The 20,962-nt window shown below is 39.1% G+C and overlaps 1 protein-coding gene across 1 annotated transcript in view; it reads right to left on the minus strand.

The window, feature by feature from the left end:
• Positions 1 to 19,460, minus strand: part of COL5A2 (collagen type V alpha 2 chain) — a 96,502-nt gene extending 77,042 nt beyond the window's left edge. The window contains exon 1 of the mRNA XM_056496295.1: positions 19,008 to 19,460. Within this exon, the coding sequence (XP_056352270.1) occupies positions 19,008 to 19,110 (103 nt within the window). The 5' untranslated portion in view covers positions 19,111 to 19,460. The remainder of the gene's footprint in view (positions 1 to 19,007) is intronic.
• Between the last annotated feature and the right edge of the window lie 1,502 nt (positions 19,461 to 20,962).

Here is a 20,962-nt window from a genome sequence, read left to right on the forward strand (position 1 = left end):
CTCAAACACTGCATAATAACTTATTTCATATTTCTTATTTTTTCTACTCTATAAATTTTATAATTAGTCTCCTCCATAACTAAAAGAAATATTTCTCCACATTAAACCTTTGTCACATGAAAAGAGGATCAACTGATACACACAGTTACTTACACTACTTTCATCATAACCAAAGAGCCCTTACAATGGAATAACACAACTTTTGTAGTGGTTGTTTTAATTAAGCATTTATGTTGACTTTCCAGAACTGGCAGTTTTTCCATACACTGGAGTGACAAGCATACTTACAGTCAGAAATGTTTCCAAATGAAGAGCTACACTTTTAACTCATTTATAAACATACAGAAAGCAATTTTTTTAAAGGGCTCACCAACATTACACCCACAGGAGAAATACTTGTTAACAAGGGTTTTACCTCAGGTCACTCAGTGTTATACCTGCATCACTGGAAAGAAACAGCTGCAGTGTAATACATGCAAAGAGAATTATGGAAATCGATGTGATGCCAAGTTACTAAGCATTATCAAATAAGGGTTTTCTCCTGTCAACTACAGGAGAGAGCTTTAATCCATAGCTATAAAAATAAACACCCCAGCTCACAAAGATTAACAGGGTTTTCTGCCTTTCTGCACTGGCTACAAAATATTTTGATTGTGCTTCTATCAGGATCTAATGGAAGTATAGAAAATGTTTGTCAAAATGGAATTTTAGAAAGCTGATGTCATATTGTCAGTGTCATATTTCATATTTCCATTTTCCCAAACTATCAAACTATCAGCTATCAACAGTTTTTCAACTGGGGGAGAGGAAAGAGGGAAGAGAGTTATTAAGACAATAAGAAATATCTCTTCCCATTATAATTATTCATTAAATACAAAAGCAGGTTCTGCCATTAATTCTTTTTTTTTTTTTTTAATTTATGTTTTCTTGATTATTTTTGTTCTGGAACATAAGGCATATTATTAACCAATACACAATATTAAACAATAACTTACATTCAACCATATTGCTTACTGAGTTCTGGGACAATTCCAGAGAACACTAAGTAGTACAGAAATTGAAGACCTTGAAAAAACAGAAAATCCCTAAGTTTTAATTGAAATCTGTGCTGATGTAGCACAAGGATGAAAGAAAGGTATACTTTCCTTTTCTCCCTTCTCACCAACAATCCAGTGCTACTGTGTGATGCTGAAAAGAAAGAAACCAGTGAAATAACAAATGTCTCCTCTCAGCATGGGTCTCAACTCTTCCCCCACTTGAGTTTCACAGCTTGTGAATTCTTGGTTACATAATTTGTGAATCAAGTCGGCAATACTGGGAACATTTATGGTAGTGCTCTTAGCAAGGACACATATCTTCGTGGCTCTAGGGGAAGAAGTTGCTGTAGAAGAGCAGATGCTGTAGAAGAGATGGGGGTGCTTATCCCATTGTATTGAGGACTACTTACACAGGAACATCAGTTAAGAAATTCCCCTATGGCAAAAAGCCAAACTTCTCAGTGCATTTATGTCTAGTAATTCAATTTGCTGACATAAAAAATTTAATTTTTCAAAAGAAGTTTTATTTGTTTAATACTATTTTCTGCCTCTTTTTCAGAAATATAGTTTGACCAGAAGAGAAATAAATTTTAAAGCGTAAGTTATTCCTGAACATTTCCATAAAAATTGGGGAGAATCAAGAAATAGTATCTCACTATGCCAACATTCATTTTTAAGTGATACACTTAATATTCATTCATCAACATAGTAAATGTTTTTCTTACTTTTGCCCTACATATGCATACACAGATTTGTTTACACACACTTCAGCATTTGCCCAGTCTATTAAGAAAAGCTTTGCAGCAATCAGGAGACTTCTATACTTCCAGGAAATTACATGATCTCAAAAACTTCAAATGTTCACTTAATATCTGGATATTAATCTTATCACTTGCTTTTCTTCCTGACTTAACATACAGAAAAGATAGACATGGACATAATTTGCCTAATTGTATTCATTTCAGTGGACCACAAGCTTGATGATATCCCAGTGCTTTATTTGAATAACAAAACATTTCAGTCAGGAGGAGACAAACAAGCCTCCTACAGTTACATTTAGGTAGTACTATTAGTAGTTTTAGTAATATCACAGCATCTAAGGCAACACTACCCAACTCCTGAGGGACCAGGCAAAAAAGATCTGCTCCTCTTTCAAGACATTTACAGTGGTATCAGTGAAAATACTGAATTACCTACTTCTGAATGGGAATTAACACACTGAAACCTGTCTGTTTCACTCCCCATAGTCCTCATTGCTTATGCAAACTTCTTAGGGCTCTAAATTCAGCTCTCTTCCTGTGCAACATCACACAACACCTGAATGGCATCCACTGATCACTCAATACGAGGTCATACTGGGGCCCAGCTTCTCACCCAGGAGGGAAGAAAAGTTATTTTTCATGTTCTCCAATTAGGGCAAAGAACTGAGAATCTCAGTAACAACATCACAACAACAGAATGAGGCCCTAATCCAAGCCTTAATTCAGGCTTTTCAGGGCTGTGTTGGATGAGAATCCAAAACAACAATTTGTTACATTTTCAGTTGTTTTTTCCAGTTTAGAAGTGAGTATGTGTGTGTGTGTGTGTGTGTGTGTGTGTGTGTGTGTGTGTGTGTGTATGTGTTGTGGGAGTTTCTCCTAACCCCAAATTACAGCCTGGAGGTTAGGAAATATTTCCAAATTCATGCCTGTCTTTTACATGCAAGATAAATCTAATAAGGATAAGAATTTCATTGCATGGCTGCTAAGTATGATTAGCATTAGCTATACACACCACAACAAACAACACAATAGGAACTCTTCGGTCTTTAATACATTACAAGTTTACAGACAATGGGGTAAAACAGAACAATGTGGCACACCTGGTCTCTGGATAATCTTGCAGACCTTTAGCTTGTGTAAATTATTCCCCTGAAGTAACGGTAGCACTGTAATTTACACCAGACGAAGACCTACTCCAAGATCTGCCTCTTCCAAACCAAAATGTCAGGAGAGTAAGTCAAATTATCTGACTTGACAGTACATTTTTTCATGCATTAGTAACCTAAGTATGAAATTGCAATCAAAGGAAAAATATACTGCAAAATTATTTGGTGTTGAAAACCAACCCCAGAGAATCCACTGCAGATGTGACCTTGGTTCAGCACTGCTCAACCAGAAACATCCTGGGTGGGACTTGGCTGCCAACACAGCACCTTGAAAACCAGAAAATCCAGACTGGTTTTGAGTTTTCTTTGAGGGATTAGGGGGTTGGGTTTTTAGTGTAGGGTTTGGGGCTGGGGTTTTTTGAGGCAATTAGGTCAGGAGACAACTGCTGTCCGGCGGAAGCATCTTGTTCCAATCTGCCTGACTAATGTGTACTGAGGATCCCATTTGTATGTCTCCATCTACCCAAGGATGGCAGTAGCCAACAATCCTGGGGTTTAGTGCCAAGAATAATGTTACTGTATTTTCTCTCAGCAAAGTCAGAAGAGGAGTTATGTAGAAAGAACCATGGGGACAGAACCAGGACTGAACTTTGATATCACACTAGCCTCTCCCCAATATTAATAATCTACCATTCATGCCAAATTATAATTTTATGTTACCACAATTTAAGTATGGCCTTTGACAGAAGTTTAATTGCTGGAAAATTAAGTGACCGCATACAAGTTCTAAACAAATCTTTCTAAAGACACCAAGACAATCTTAAACTGAAAGTTTAAGATCATGAAAGTTAAACACAGTCTATTCCCTTGTCCACTGGAGAAATTAATGGAAGCATACCCCTCCATTAATTGGGGGTTTAATCATAGTTATACTTGGATAAGATTTTGTACTGGAAATCTGAGACTTGGAGCACACAGAGAAATGTCTCCAGCATGCATCAATGACCTTTTCCAACTGAGTTCTGGTATAGAAACAGGACTTTTCAAATGTCCCAGCATGTTCAGTTCTAGGGGTTTGGTCCAGATCCAAAACTCTGGGCTTGTTTAATAGGGAGATTCCAGGCAGTCCACAGCTGACCCTGGGCAGCCACACTGGAGCTCCAGTTTGCTGACGTGGAAGAGCTCTGTGCTGGGGACTGAGTAGGTCCAGATGCTCCTTCTCTCTTCAGAAAGGAAATTATAGTCTATAGAAGAGCTTGGCACAGCCAGCTTTCTAAACTAGGAAATTTCATGATCTGTTGGAATATATTAACATGTACATTTTCAACTCCAACAGAGACATAGCTTGTCTCTGGAACAAATGCTTGAAAGGGGCAGAGTTACAGGACTAAGGGAATGAAGGGGCTGAATGATTTCATTAGCCCTAAGCTAAGGCAGTTGGCAAACGTGGGTATGGTTTACTGCTTTTTTGCCTTTTTTGTTATGAATTGTATAGATAATTGATGGCAGGTTGCCTAGAGCCTGTGATAGGCTTCCTTCATGAAAGCTGAAGTAGAAAAATGGTGGCTTGCCCTTATTTCACTTGGTTCTGTGTTAAATTCAGGAATTACAAAGATTGGCTTGGCATTTAAAGGTACCAGCCTACAAGAAGGGAGCAGGCTCATCACACACAGTGGCAGACTAGATGTCACCTCAGGATGAGTAACTGCTCCTGGGTCTCACCAATGACATCAGGCCCCAACCTCTTCTGGCAAAAGGGAGAAATTTCCAAGCCATTTTCCAAAGACCACTGGTTATCAAGCCCTGACTTTACACTACATACTGCAAATGAGAGAAAAATCAAATAAAACATGTGAAGTTACTGAGAGCTGCATGGTAAAAATAAAAAAGTTTCATAATTTTCCCAGCCAAAACTTTTCTTGTACAAATAAACCTGCAAATATCACATTCAATTAAAGTGTTTATCATCTCAGTTATACACAAAATCTCCACAGGCAGCTCTCCCTCAAACTATTTCAGTGAATGATATTTTCACTACATGTAAAATATCCAAGGTTGGTAGTTCAGTGCCAAGCATATCAGAATCAAATTTCCACTTCACAATCGCCATGGTTGTGAAAATAAAATTTCACTGTTCAAAACCTTAAAATTAATCATTTTCCTTACTTTCATGCTCATCTCTAAAGGCAAACAATAAAAGTATACATGTTAATTCTCTTTTTTCCAATGTAGGAATCAACTCAGAATCATAATTAGGATCAGCTATCAAGCACACAACAAAACAGTCAAGGTTTTCTGTTTGTTTCACTAATAGGAATTGATACCTATTAAAGAAACTAGTTCTCCCTTTTTACCCTCAAAGTAATTCATTGACAACAAAAACAATGTTGGAGTGAATGATACAGATGATGTGTTTCTTTCATGGCATGGAATGGAGGGAAGGCACAGCATAGGGCATAACTAACCATCCATTTCCCAAAACTGCTGTGTAATTTCAACTTAACTGCACTGTAAGCTCTATAAAGTCCCTCCATTAAGTAAATTTTCTGTGCATACCTCATTGCTGTGGCTGGATTTATCTAATTAAGAAGTAATTAAGTTTGAGGTCAATATAGAAAAAGGCCTCATTCATCACTGGCAAGGTAAGCTGTCTCTGAAAAGAATACACTCCAAGAAGCCCAGTGATAAAGGCATGGAGACAGAAGAGCCAACTGGTAAGGAATAAAATCTGTGACTGCTTTATTCAGAACATAATTACCCTTGAAAATCTCTCAAGGGCAATAAATTAAATCCCAGATGCACACCTGGTAATAAACTCTGAAAGCACAGAATAGCATTGATGTCAATCATCCACCTGCTTACAGAAGCATCTTCTTTCAAGCGGGACAGCACATAAAAATGTGTAATAATCTTTGGGAAAACATCCTCCTGTAACCGAGCTACACAATTGAATGTTCCTGCCATTTTACTGTCAAGCTTGAGAGACCAGGAGAGCTTATAATTATGAACGAAGGTACCACCTTAAACTGAGTGGGATACTTTCCTACACAACAACTGATTAATTTTAGGTGATTGCTCAACTATTCATATGTTAGGAAAATAGAGAATACAAATGCCCGATGACTCAGAGAATATTACTTAATCAGAAATACAAAGTCAGTTTGGATCAAAATGAGCTGTAATATGTTTAAGTTTTTTCTGCCCTCTGTTCTGTTTTTACACTCTTATGCAGACTGCATAACATATAGACCAGTCTGTTCAAGGCATCACCAGATTTTTCCTCTTTATTAGAAAAGGAATATTCATGGCATGAGCAAAAAGTACACATTAGGGTTCATACTACTCACATTTCTTTCTGCAGAAAGTTTCTCTAAGTAGACATGGTCTAAAGTTCTGGTGCAACACATGCCACGAGCTTTCATCACATATGACATGCCAAAAATTTCACAGGCTACAAAAATCTGAATTTTGTAAGCATGTCAGACTCTTCCTCAGAGGGCTGTGAGTGTGCTAACACAGGTACTGGAAAACTCATTATGCATTTAGTTGGACTAAAAGGAGAACATTACCCTTCAGGCAGTTTGCATGAAGACAATCTCATTTCCAAAACCAGAGCTGCCTGGTTGCAGGCAGCTACAAGTTTCCCACAGGATGGGAATTTAAAAACAAATAAAAAACAAACAAACAAAGCAAAACAACCAACAACAAGAAAAGTAGTGTAAGCTAGAACAGAAAAAAAAATATTTTTTGAGGAAATACTTAGTGTTCTTTAGTAGTACATCTATCATTAGTGATGATAGATCTGTAATTTCTCACAGCCTCAAATCTATTGGATTTGTTACAGAAATGTATAGCAGAGAGTAGCACATACCTACATCACCCTCAGGGACAGGGGCTATGAATAGTTCATTAAGACTTGAAAGAAACATTTTAGATGCCTGAAGATACTGTGCTGCATTGCACAAAAATATAATTGCTGTAACTGCCTCTGTAATAACCTACAAGTTACACAGCAACATTCCTGAAACATTGTCATTCTATTCCTAATCAAATTGAAGATAAGTTTTTCAGCGTGACAGAGGCTACTGTCAGCCAGAACCATCTGCAATTTTTTTTATTAAACTTGCCTTAGTCATATTTGTACTATACCATTTGTTGATGTCTTCACAGAGCAAGGCAAGCAGTACAAGAAGCATTGCTTTAACAGGACACACAAAGGGCAAGAGAAGCTTCTTCTGCATTAGTTCTGAAATCCCTTGTCAAATCTTCATCTTCCTAAATAACTCCAGGAAGAAGGGGAAAAAAAACCAAAACAACTATGCCCATCCCCCTCAAAAATCCAACAAACTTTTACCCCTCCCATCCCTGTGAAAATATCCTGCCTACTGAGACAAATACTAAAAAAACCAAGCCTAAGCAAGATCTAGCCTCAAACTTCACAGTTTGTTAGATATGAAAAGAGGTCATAATAGTCAGTTATTTGTCTTGCCTGATTCTGACAAAATGTCCTAAAGCTCACTCTGCCATTTCAATAAATAGTTATAATACAAGACAAAAGCAAAAGCCAGAGGATCAGAGTCTGGTATTTACATCTCATTGTGAGCTGCATTCCATTGTATAAACAAGTTACTTAAAATTCTCTAAGTCCGCAGACTTCAAGGAGGAATTTCAGTCTTTCAGCCTCCGGAAGGGAGGAGATTTAAGGGAAAAAAAAAAAAAAAAGAAAAAAAAAAAAAAAAAAAAAAAAAAAAAAAAAAAAAAAGAGAGAGAGAGAAAGTAAGAGAAAGTATATACACACAAGAATAAGACTTATTTAGCCATCTCATTAAGAAATAAATCCACTTTGGGGTAAAAAAAAATCTGATTTTTTGGTTTTGGTGACCAGAAGTTTAAGGTGGCAGGTCTGACAAACTAAAAGCTAACTTTAGTAGAAGCATATCCTTTTGCTAAAGCAGCCCCAGACCAATGCCTTCAAAGTAAACAACTCAAAGTCAGAAGATGATCCACTCCATTAATCCTAGCCAGATTCAGATTTATATGATTACACTGGGAGATAATGGGCCATTAAAGTCATACCTTTTTTTCTTGTGAGGGTGGAAACAAAAGGACAAACTGGATAAAGGTCTTTAAATGTGGGCTCAGCATAGCCTATACCTCTACTGTAATACCCTTCAGCAAGCGTTGCAGTGTCTCCCAGCTTCGTCCAAGAGCAAAGCCCAGAGGGCATTATTCATTATTTGATGAAGCTCCACATTTCCAGGAGCTATACTCCTGCATCCTAAGACCATCCCAGCTAATTTGACTTATGATGCATACTAAGTCTGGGTAACAATGGTATTTAAGAGTGCATGCTTTCACTCTTTCAACTCTTATTTCAGCTCACAGACCAGCTTTAGCTCAAAAGCAGTGCTGTATTTCAGCTATATTTGCAGACTCTTTTTCAGAAGTTTAAATATTTAATCAATGGGATAAGAAGACTTAAAAGAAAAGAAAAAAAAAAAAAAAAAGCACAGGTAGAATGTCTTACTCCTTTTCTCAAGAGAACTCTACAGGTAGTACCAATGATCTAACTTGAGCTTTGCATGCAGGGATGTGGATGCAGTCATGAAGAGCAGCAGTAGGGTTGTGCTCTCTTCCGTGGCATTTTGAAATTGCTCAGGAGTATCAGGAATTGCTGTGATCCCAGTAAAGAAAGGCAGGGTACTCTCACACCAGAAAGTTTCTTCTCATGGCATTGAGTCAGCTCTCACTGACATTTATAAAACTCAGACTAAGTCACAGCTGTATCCTGTTAGAAAATGGGACCATAGGAGCATCCCCTTTCCAGGCAGCCACATTCCCTTCTGCTATCATCACTCCAGCCTAGGGGTCCCAAAGCATTCTTCCAGACAGAGTTACAGTTCTGGATGTTAGAAGCACCAAATGCCAAGTCACTCTCCAGAATAAGGCATGCTGAAGTCTGTCCCAAACTTAAGCCTTTACTGAATCCCTTGTAGCTTCATGTAAAATTTACCAGGAGTTCACCTATTATATTAAGCATTATTAGGCACACAGATCATCTTGAGAACCCCGAAAGCGTTAACTTCCATGTTCTTCTGTACATGTGTATCTGAGATAATGCAAGAACCTTTACAAAATCAGATTTGAGCATAAAGCAAACTCAAACTAAAACAACTGAGATTCCCTTGGTTTCCTGTGAAACTAGAAACTGGGCTGTGTTTCTTACTGATGAGAGGAAGCCTAATCACATGAATTTGTGCAAAAAAATTGGCAAAGGTTATTTAAGATAACTATTCTATTTAAGATAACTCAATTCATCTGATGAAATCTTACTTCAGAATAAAAGATCCTGAAGTTTGTTGCAGCTTTTAAAAGAAAAATGGAAGTAATTAAATTTTTCATTCATTAAGGAGAAAACAAAATAAAGGTATAAGTTAATAAATAAGACTAGTCATGTGCTTCAAGTTCGGTTCTAAAGTACTCTCTTGAATGGGAGATTTAAATTACCAAATATTTACTTTCCATGTTCATTACATTCAAACACAAACAAAATAAATTGCCTGTAAAACAGATAAATTCCATACTGCATAGGTTTCCTAAGAAACCAGGAAACGCTCAAAGAAACAGAGAACAGCTGGAGCAAAAAAAAACCCCAAGAACTAAGTGCTCCATACCCTCATTTTACAAAACAGTAGAATGCTATCCCTAACAAACATTAAAGCAGTGCCTTTCACACTGGTTGGCCCTGGCACTCTTCATAAGGGCAAACATGCCTAGCCTAAAGAGATAAAGATTTATCTCTTCTCTCCCCATCATTTCACCTTGCTCTCCAAAAAACAGCAACAAACCAAACCAAGAACTGCGAGTGTTTTGCTAAACTGTGGTAAAGCTGCAGAGTGTTGGCGTGTACACTAAAAAGGGCAGCCAGCCCCAGAGAGGTGCCTACTGAAACCTTACAGCAAGCAGGTGATTCACTAGCCAGGGATTTCTTTGCTGAGGAGCCAGATTCCACTTCTGAAACCAGCCAGCTATTCAACATGAAAATCTATGCCATTCCAGAAATGTATTATTAGCACAATGACTCAGTATGTATATTGCAGAAGTACCCTGAGGCTTCATTGGATATCAAGGATGCTTTGTGCTCTGCACTGCACAAAGTCATAGGAAGGCCCTGCACTTCACAGTGAAAATACAAAATCAAAGCATGCCAAAGTTATTCAAGTTCAGTGTCCAGGTTTAGATGGATTTTTCTATCATTACAGAGAAAAAAAAAAAAAAAAAGGGCAATTTGTCTAATCCCAGTCCTAATTTTTGACGTAGGCTCCCAGCACACTGCCAGTCACCGCTATAATTCCAAGGCTCAGAGCAGTGACAGCAGCCATACTGTCATGTTGGCTCTTCCTTCCCCACATGGCTCCATTTTCCATGTTCTGCTCTCTTGTCACCAGGCTCAATGCCTTTGAAATCGGGTTCTTCCCTTCCTCTGTTGCCGCCAATGCCTATTCCAGTACTTTCTGCTTCTTGCCAAAGCAAGCATTAAACATCTGGAAACCATCCTCAATCGCTTTCACCAGTGAGGTGCATCTACCTTCCCATACAGTGGGAAGACAACACACTCACATATATATGTAATATACACTATATATATCTAACACACTATATCATAAACTACTTTAATCTTTACCATGCAGTAAGTTACAAACACATGGTACATCCTTTAAAGATGTGAGCATATCTAGTGGGGAGCTTTACAGACCACAACACTCCTAATTCGAGAGAGTTCTAAAGTACAGATATTTACTCTTAGAACTGCGTTCTTTTCCTTGTCCATGAAATATTTTTAGTATTAGAAACCAACAAGTTTTCAATGCATGCATTATTGTATGCCAGTTTGGGAATTTTAAGGATAAAAGAAGTCACTCTGATGGAAAATTAATACAGAGGAAAAGAGATAGCACTTTTTTCCTGTGCCTCTGAAGGAGTGGAAAATGCAGGCTGTTTCCATCCCTTTTCCACAGCCTGATGTCACAAAAGGACAATGACCCCTCGGTTGTATGGAGCTGAGGGCTCCTCGAGAGGTCCAAGCCCCATCACACTTCTAACCCCTCTCTGGAAGTTCCTGCCTCTTGCTTCGCTTCCTCTTCTATTCTCAGAGCTTTGGACACACTGAGGATTATTCAGAAGAATTTCAGGAAGCCTCCAGGAGCCTTTGAGAAGTGAGATAAATCAGATACTCAATGGTATCTTTTCAACCAAGAGGCTCATCACAGATATAAGCAAGAAAGCCAAAAATAGATCATACTTGGTTTAAAAAGTTTATTAGTTTATTGATTATATCACTTTTTATCTATAATTTTAATTCATAATTTGGACCACCTAAATTCAGAGTAGCTTGGTGTTTCTGAAATAGCAAAGACGTCTTAAAGATAACTAAATTGTCCTCAGTATTTGGAAATTGAGACACTCCACCTGAGGGGGAAAAAAACTCCTACTTTAAAGTAGACAGAAAATAAGACATAAATAGGATAGCAATCACTATGGCAATTCAGCACATTTTTATTAGATCAGAAAATTTGATAGAATCCTGTAAAGAAAGCATTTGTGAAAAGCTGAGCATAAACCAGCTTCTGTTTGCAGCTTCTGCTTTAATTTTTTCCTTATATATTTTTTCTTGATCTACTGGGATGTTTATCCTGATAGGAGACATGAGATTTCAGACTGGAAAGTGATTTAATAATCAATCAAGCTTGTCCACGATTTCCTGAAAGAGAGAGAACTGCTTTAAGCAAAATTCTCCTTCAGCATAACCTCTGAGGTTACCTATGATAATACAGCTGGCCTGAGACAGTTCTCAAACGAGGAAGTTTCCTTTTGGCTTTTAGCTGAATTTTCAATATCATTTTAATGTGAAGCGATAATCTTGGAGCAACTGGGCCACGACAAAGTCACAGATTGGCAGAAGGCAGGATTAGATTAGATATTAGAAAGAAATTCTCTCCTGAGTGTTGGGTGAATCACTGGAACAGGCTGCTCAGAGAAGTTGTGGCTACCCCATCCATGGAAGCGTCCAAGGCCGAGTTGGACGGGGCTTGGAGCAACCTGGGATAGTGGAAAGTGTCCCTGCCCATGGTAGGGGATGAAATGGGATGGGCTATAAGGTCCCTTCCAACCCAATTTGTTCTGTGATAACTCTTATCTCCCTCATTCTCTTCCTACACTACACTGCCATTATGCCCATAATCCTGCACTTCAGGTGGCCAGCTCGCTGAAGGATGCTGGCAAGGACTTAATGACTAAAGAATATTTGGAGAAGATACTGTATGGACCTTCTCTGCCAGACATCTACTGCTCAGCAGGGAGCAGACCTCAGGAAGACAGTTTGCTCTTCTGTTCTTACTCTAAATGAGTTCATGTCCAAAGCTCTGAATTCCTGCCAGCAGTATCAGAGTCGCTGTTTGTGTTTGTATTCAGTCACATAATCCAAAGAACAAGGGCACAAAGATTCAAATTAATTCTTTAGTCCTCCTATGCTACTGCTCCATAGTCCAAAGGGTGTAAATGAAAAGTAGTGAAGACACAAAACACCATGAAAGCTTTACAGTATAAAAACGTATTCATTATATCACTCTCCCAACTATACTGCACACACAAAGCTGCAGAAAAATGCAAATTCTCCAAAGCTCCAATCAAATTTCAGCTGGCAGCAGCATGGCCAAGGAACAACCTTAGGACAGCTCTCCAAAGACTAGACCTATCTTCAGCAGCAGATACAAACAGAATCCCAAGGGTCTGCATGAATAGAAGCTCCCTGGACAGAGTGCATCCCACTACTGGCCCTCTGACAATCATTCTTAGTCTTCATGCTTATATAACACATGACCTTTCTGCAGCAAATGTGGGTGGGATAGCGGAATAATGGAATTGTTTCTCACTGCAAGAATAAAAGACAGCACAGCAGGCTATGAAAAATGTATGTTGCTTACTAAGAAGAGATAATTGTAAGCAACGGTTTGGATATTTTAATTACCACAGCTTACCACCATCAAGGCTTCCAGCATGTTACTGCTTTCATAATTATAAATGAAAGTATAAAATAACCATTTATAGGAAAATAATTGTGTTACTTCCTATAGTCAATACTATTGGTTTATCCTTTCTGGTAGCTCAGGAACAGCACTATCTCTTCAAATTTCTCTAAATTTAAGTTAGGAAAAGCATAGAATCACAGAAAAATCCATGACCAAAAAAATAAAAAGTATCTAGAAAAACACACACAATGCACTGATTACACAAAAGACTTAAACAATACATGATGCCACCCCCTGGGGTACGTCTCTTACTCCACGTGTTACATGACTTATGAGCCATTTTTCTCCATCTTGAAAGTACCTGATTTCTCATTTTATACCATGAAAATAAATTAATTTTCTTCATTAAACTTGAACTTAATGCATCCTGCATTCCAGTTCAAATCATACCTGACCATCTGCACATAACTGTCTCACCAGGGCATTCAAAGACAGTGGAACAAGGTGGGTCTGTTGCAGCTTGAGATTTCAGGCAGTGCAACAATCCTTCCTCGTGCTCTGAAAGTTCAAACTCCAAGAAGCCTTTGTCAAAAACTGAAATTCCAAGTTAATCTGATTATTTTATTCATTTAACATTAAAGGATACTTGGGTTTGCCTTGTTGGTTATATTAAGAATGGGGGGTTTGTCTACACACTGAAGTGCAAGTCCAGTCTCTCTTCCCTGACCCAAATGAGAATCCACTGGATTAACACTTTGATTTATTCTAAGAAGAATTTCTGAGAAAATTATATCATCAGGACTTTACACACAAAAATGTGCAGGGTCAAATGACAAACATAAGTGAAACAGTGCACATATAAGGATAGATCACATGCTTCCAGCTGGAATTTCGACTATTTTTTATTACTTTGTTATTTCTTGGCACTGAGTTTGTTGCCTTCTTCTGTATACAGAAAAATAGTTGTATACAGGCCATGAACATCTGCTCAGTTTTTTTAAAGGATTATATTGTTGCATGAAGGTTTGCCTTTGCAGTTTCTGCTTCCCTGCACATACACACAATCTGTGTTTCTTTTCTCAAAAAACACCAAAAACCAAGTTATGTGGCAAGTTGACCACTTTTAATGCTAACCACAAAAAAATTGTAACATACAGTTTACCCAGATAGTAAACACAACTTCAACACCAAGATTTGTTCCTAAGCAGAGTTTCCTAGGAGCATTGATCATCAGTCAAGGGATTTGGTAGCTAGTTCTTTTTTCTGAAAACTTATAAAGCATTAGCAAGTTAAAAAAACCTTATTTTTAACCAACTTACATTTAACTATTGTTAAACAGGACTAATCCTGCATGCTTTGCATGAACAAATCAAGCTGATAGAATGTTATCACACTGAAACAAATTGCAAGGATGAAAAGACCTCCCCAAGAAATGAAGACTGAGCATGTCAAAACATGAGTAATGAAAGGACCATTTGGTTTCCATGGCAATAATCCATATTTGTAAACATCATGGGGAAAAAAATGCCTGCACTAACAAAAGCAGCATGTATTTATTCTTCAATCACAAAGCATTTTCCAAAAAAACGAGTTAATGTGAATAGTTTAACATGACCCCCAGTTTTATGTATTCCATAACTTTGAGTAAACTTTTGCTCAGGCTAAGCAGAAGGAATCCTCTTGAGGAGTCTTCCTGTAGAAATTTCTATATAGAGTATCCTTCCCACACTTCTACAGTCAGGAAAATCAACCCCAAATATTCTAAGTCAATGAGTTAGTCCCCACAGAATTACAACTTTGTTTAACAGATACTAGATTCCCATTTGCTGCTTGTTTAGAGTTGTATTAATTTCTATTTTTTAATTATTTGCTCTGCTTAAACCCCCAAACAGATATACCTACATGCACGCACCCACACACACACACACATGCAGGCTTTCTCACTAAGAAAGCAGAGATACAGAGATCAGAGAGCAACCCAGGGATGTCAAACTTTTGGGGGAAAAAAAGAATCAATACAGCACACCCAGGGGATCAGGCCCAGCCAGCACGGGTTTATGAAAAGCAGGTCTTGCTTGACCAACCTGACCTTCTTTTTATGAAAAGGTGACCCTCTTATGGGATGAGGAAAAGGCTGGGATGTTGTCTACCTGGAATTTAGTAAAGCTTTCGTCACCATTTCCCATTACATCCTCCTGGAGAGATTGGCTGCTCATGGCTTGGATGGGTGCACTGCCCACTGGGTAAAAAACTGTCTGGATGGTCAAGCCCTAAGATTGGCAGTGAATGGAGTTAAATCCAGTTGGCATCTGGTCACCAGTGGTGTTTCCCAGGGCTCAGTACTGCGCCCAGTCCTGTTCAATATCTTTGCCAATGATCTACACGAAAGGATCACAGCAAGTTCACAGCCAACACCAAGCTGCACTGAAGCAGTGCTGTGCAAACAGTTGGATTCAATGATCTTAAGGGTCTTTTCCAACCTAAACAATAATTCTGTAATTCTAAGTATTATCTGATCCTCACTAAAATTGTCACTCTTCTAAAAACAGGGGTGTGTTTTTGTTTTTTCCTTCAAATAGAATCACACAATATAATTTTCCTTAGGAGTTGTGAGAACTCTTAACATAGATGAAAGACCCATAAAATCTAAAGAAGCATTTGGCACAAATACTCAATAATTCTCTTACTTTCTCATAGCTACAGAGGACTTTCACTTGCCATCTTATTCCCAACACTTGCCCTACCATGGGGACTGTGCAAAGTAACAATATCCCATCTCCCTAAAGACAGTATCAGTGAGAAGATAATGGACACAGTTAACAGCCCCCATTCCACTAGCTGAGCTGTTTGTGTCTCCAAAGTCAGTCCACTCTCCTGTCCCCCTTGCATGGTTTTCAGACATTCAAAATGTCTTGAGAATTCAAAAAAAGGCAAAGAGAATCATTAATCTAAACAGAACAATGACTGTTTGTTATTTTTTTCCTCGTTCACACTCTCAAACAAGGCAAATTAGATACTTTTAAATCAATACCAGGGTTCACACAGATCTCAGCTGAAGGAGGGCTGACACCACAAAAGGTGGACAGGAAAATATAATTCAGACAAAGGTACATTGCAAAAACTAATGAAAACCAAAGGCAAGTATAGGATTGAAAAAGATATATGGGAGATGGTGGCAATGAACCACCACTGCCATGCCCACATGCAATTTGCACAGACAACTCATTTTGAACAAGGTGATTCCCACAATTTCAAATCTAACTCAAGTGTACTGATTTTCCATTAAAGATGTGTTTCTAATTTATTTTTAAAAAAACTTTTACACTCCCAAGGGATTGGGAAAGGATCCCAGAAGCACACTCTGCTTCTGCTAGTAGTTTCCTGTATCCCAAGCCTTAGGGAAAGGGGAAGGATTGCAGCACCAAAGGTTCAGAGCTTCCAGGTATTCAGCATTCAAACAGCACAAAATTTCAGTCACCTCTTGAGCACTTTTTGATCCTGTTGCACTTCTGAACTAGACCAGATCTCAACAAAGAATTTAAAACCAGGATCTTTCAGTCCTTCTAGGATTTTGCAGCATTGACCTTATTGATAAATAACTTTTAAATAGGGACATCTAAACTGTCCGTCTCAAAATGACCAATTATTCGGTACTAGATTTGGAAGTGTCTGGTTTTCACATTTTTACATGCATTTTCAGCACATGCACCATGTAGCACTACTAGCCAAGTGCTCTAGAGCAGAACAGATCAATCCATAATGGTTTCAAGAGAAAAAAGAAAATAAATAAAGAAACTGGCATTACTTAAAAGCACAGCAATATTAAGTGCCAAGAAAGTAAATTACTGTTAAACAGTATGTTTGGTTTGAAGAAGTATTACCATTCTTCCATTAAGGTTTTTTAAACATATTACCTGCTATATCATATTATATTCATCTTATCTATCAATATCAATCCCCGCTATGATAAATTCTGCAGCATACTACCACAAAAGCTATTTCTTTCTGCCACTGTGTTTAAAGTTGACAAGCAGTATTTATTTCTTCTAGGATTGTCATGAAAAATGACAGGTACAACACCGATTTACGCCCTTTCTGAAATTCAGATAGATTTTTCCTAGTCTATGCTTCCTGAAGTGCCTTTCTTGCTTTCCCAGATACCTCTAATATTTGTTTATCTGGTAGTACCTATATCCAAGTAGCACATAAGTGAATGAGAAATGAAGCAGCTCTACAGACAAAGTCACCTGCAGTACAATGTTGACTGATGTTAGACCTCTGCACAAATACCAAACCTAAGACAAACTAAGGATAAGTCCTGTCCACTCTTCAGCATTTGTAGATTTCAATCAGGAGCTAAATGAAAGGTGAAATCCATTTCTTATGCAATTAAACCAGAACAATGTGTAAAACACACCCTACTTCTAGCTTCACAGCATCAACCCTCACACCACACTTAAATAGATTGGGGTTGGGTTTTCTTTTAATACAATGAACATTGGAGAAGGGTTTGTACAGTAGACAAAAGCTAATAATTCTCTAACAGGAAGATGAGTAAGTGATGTAAGTGTAAACAGATGTCACTAATTTATTACAACATATTTTGTTCTCTGAGTTACCATGTACCTCTCAGTTGCCACAGCCACCAGCACATGGGAAATACATCCCAGAACATGTTGCTATATTACTGGCCTATCCCATAATTTCCATAATTCCAACAACCTAGTAAATTACATGTAATAGCCTCACAGAAAACTTATATAAATTTTGCAATTTTTTTAAATAGGCAAAATAATACCAAAAATGAAGTCAGTATTTTCACAAGTGTTTGGTATTACATGTAACTGAAAAAAATATATGCCTCCCTTTATGGCAAGTATATGAATTACATTCACAAGTTTATATAAAGTGCCCCCTCTATGGGACTTCTTACAAAGCTGTGCACGGGCAGTACAGGCTCATTTTGCTTTGTAGAACAAAAGTTTCAGAAATATGGCACTGGTTTATTCATCAGTCTCTGACTCCTCCTCACTTATGCAATCCAGCGTATTACCAGAGAAGTTCAGTTACAAGAAAAATTACACTCTCAAAAATACACGGTAAAGTAAGTGCAAGCTACACTGTAGGGTACATCCTACAAGGTTCTGGAATGCCCTACAAAGTCTTTGTAGGGTATAATTTGGAAAAGAAGCCAGTGTTACATATGAGAATCCTAGGAAGTACGTTCAGGAGTACAATAGCTCCAGACTGTCCCACAGCCAGGCTGCTCACATTTCAGGAAATCAACACAGATCACGACATCCATCCCGACTGATGAAAGAGTACAGTCACTACGCCTTCTCCTGCCCGTCAGTGTCTCTCTCGCAGGCACTGAAATGCCATTAAACACAGATGGTCACCGAGCCGCCGCAGGCAGCGCAGGTTGGGCGGCGAGGCTCGCAGCTCTGCCCGCACGGAGCTTGCCCCGAGCCGCCGCTGCCCCGCTCCGCCAGCCCCGGGCAGAGGGGCGGCTCTGCGCCATCCTCGGCACCAGGCAGCCCCTCCGCTGCCTGGGGAAAACGAGCCGCACAAGGAAAGAAAGGAAAATGAAAAGGGGGAGGGGTGAAAAAAGGGAGAATCCACGTTTCTGCATTTCTCTAAAACAAAGAATGTGAGAAAGCAGATGTAGTTCAGCGCAAACGACTCCACCCTGCGAGGCTTCGGTGTTTACTCTCCCAGCTCGCTTGCCCAGCTGTCCTCCAGCCGCGTCCCAAGCCCTTTCTTTTGTTGGGAGCTTCCCAGCGGCCGCAGTCCCGCCGGTAAGGGGGTCTCAGCCCGAGCGCCCCGCGGCAGCACTTGGCCTTTGACCGCCCCTCCCGCTCTGTGCCCGCAGCGAGCGCCGCAAGCCTCGGTCTTCCGATCAAAAACCCAAAGCGAGAACCCCTCTCTGCCCCCTCCTCAATATGTGAAAGCAAAAGTCTTACTCTCTTACCCCTGAGGTTTTCCATTCCACTTAATAGCCAAATCACACAATAAACACACTGCATGCAAAGAGAGGGATTATGATAGTTGTTTTAGAGGTAGAGAGAAACTCACCAACTTCATACTCTTCCACTTCTTGCGCTTTTATGGTTACAAATCGGCCTAATAAAGCAGTGAGGATGAAAAAAGTTCTCGTTTGTACCAAGACTGCCATCATGCCTAGATATTAGACATGTATCCTCCCTGGGCAGCAAAAAGTACAGAATCGTAAGGTTATTTTAGCACCATGAAGCCAGCTGAGGAGTCGTTCTGCCTTTCCGCATCAGTTCCAGGACAAAGTCTGCGAGCCCTCTTTTCAGCACCAGCTCCAGCGCAGTCTGCAAACACTCCTTTCAGGGGATGCAGCTTTAAATAGGAAGAATGCTGCCTCCACTTTCTTCCTGCCCCTTTTCAGCTCGTTCATGCTCCTAATCATCCACTCCCTGCCAAGCAACAGTCTGATTGATGGTAAATAACCGAATCAGAGCTGGCTTCACTCTTCCTTGAACTTTTCTCTTTATTAGCACACTTGCAGGATATTTTCCTGCTGCTGTGCAGGGCATGTGCTTTTCCAGGACCATTTATTAAGCAAGCAAAAGCAGAGTTTTAAGAAGCTGTCAGGAAGAGAAAGCTCTGCTTTCACCACACCCAGTGTACGCTTCCTGGAAACGGAGGGTATAGCCCCATTTGGAGCCGATTCCCTTTTTAGGAACTCGATCCCTTGCAGCGCCAGAGGAGGATTTCCTCCTCTCCCCTGATAACTGCCCCCTGCCCTGCTGTTATCAAACGGGACTCCAGTCCCTTGAGAGGGGCTCACGGAGCTAAAATAAGGCAGCTTGCTTTACGAACTTGTAAATAAGCCCTCATCACCCAAAGGGATATAATCATTCTCAAATAAATTCTTTTGCTGAACAACCATTCCTCAAATGCCTATGTGCTCTATATTTACTGTCCTACCAGTTGGGAAGAATGTTGGAAATCACTGGAAGATGCTCTACACTTTTAATACCAGAATGCCCATCCAAATTATCCAATTACCTGCTTTTCTTCAAGGTTCTCTGCCCCATTCCCTGACAAACCTACCTAAGCCCCAGCCTAGTATTTAGCCCTTAACAATGTGCCTTAATTAGCATTGTAGCACGAGCACTAAGCAAATCTCTTTTTTTGGATCACTCAAAACTGGGAGTAGAATGTTAAATTTCTTTCTTCCCACAGTGTATATGGTCTGCTGAAAGGAAGCTCAGTCACTAATCCCCTCATTAGCTAAGAATGGGGTCATCTATACCTGCTGCAGGGAAATGTAGATTCATCTACTGGAAGGTTTTCTGTATTCAGCCATTTCAGCTCGAGAACAAACCTATTTGAAGTAAATATCTTCACCTGGATTCATACAGGAAAGTACAAATCTGTACTAATCACAGCATGATTTATCACCTCTCAGTGATGCAGAATCCTAAAGCCTGTGAAGTTTTCTTCTGTCTCTTCAAAGGACCAGAATGCCCAAAAGAAGAAAGGTAACCCAGAAAATGGTCACTGCAATGCTGCATCAAACCTGCTCTAACAGTAAAACCAGAGATCAGCTTAAAATACACTGAAAGAGAACAACATCAAAGTTCCCCACTCTCTTGCACCAAGCTGTCTTGACGCTTTTTTTTTCTGAATTATTCAAAGATACCTTCTGCCATTTCACTCCTAGGAGAGATTTCTACAGTGATATCTAAAAGTTGCTCTTCATATATAATTCTGTTTTGGTCTCACCAATAAATTACAACACATAACTAAAACAGATGAACAATGGAATAGAATAGAGATAGATACTAATTGAATCCATCCCCTTATGCCCCCTTATAAATACTTCCTTTTATCATGGTTCTGAACTTAAATTTGGGTTCATTTTTATTGAAAGCATCATATGGCGTCATTAAGTCTATCATTTTTCATTTAAACAAATTCACTTTCAGGTCTAAGCTACTTGATAGCATTCCATTGGCTATGAGTGAGAGAAAATCTTCAGGTAGCACCACTGTAAC

This window comes from Oenanthe melanoleuca, chromosome 7 (genome assembly GCF_029582105.1).
Source record: "Oenanthe melanoleuca isolate GR-GAL-2019-014 chromosome 7, OMel1.0, whole genome shotgun sequence".
Lineage (NCBI taxonomy): Eukaryota > Metazoa > Chordata > Aves > Passeriformes > Muscicapidae > Oenanthe > Oenanthe melanoleuca.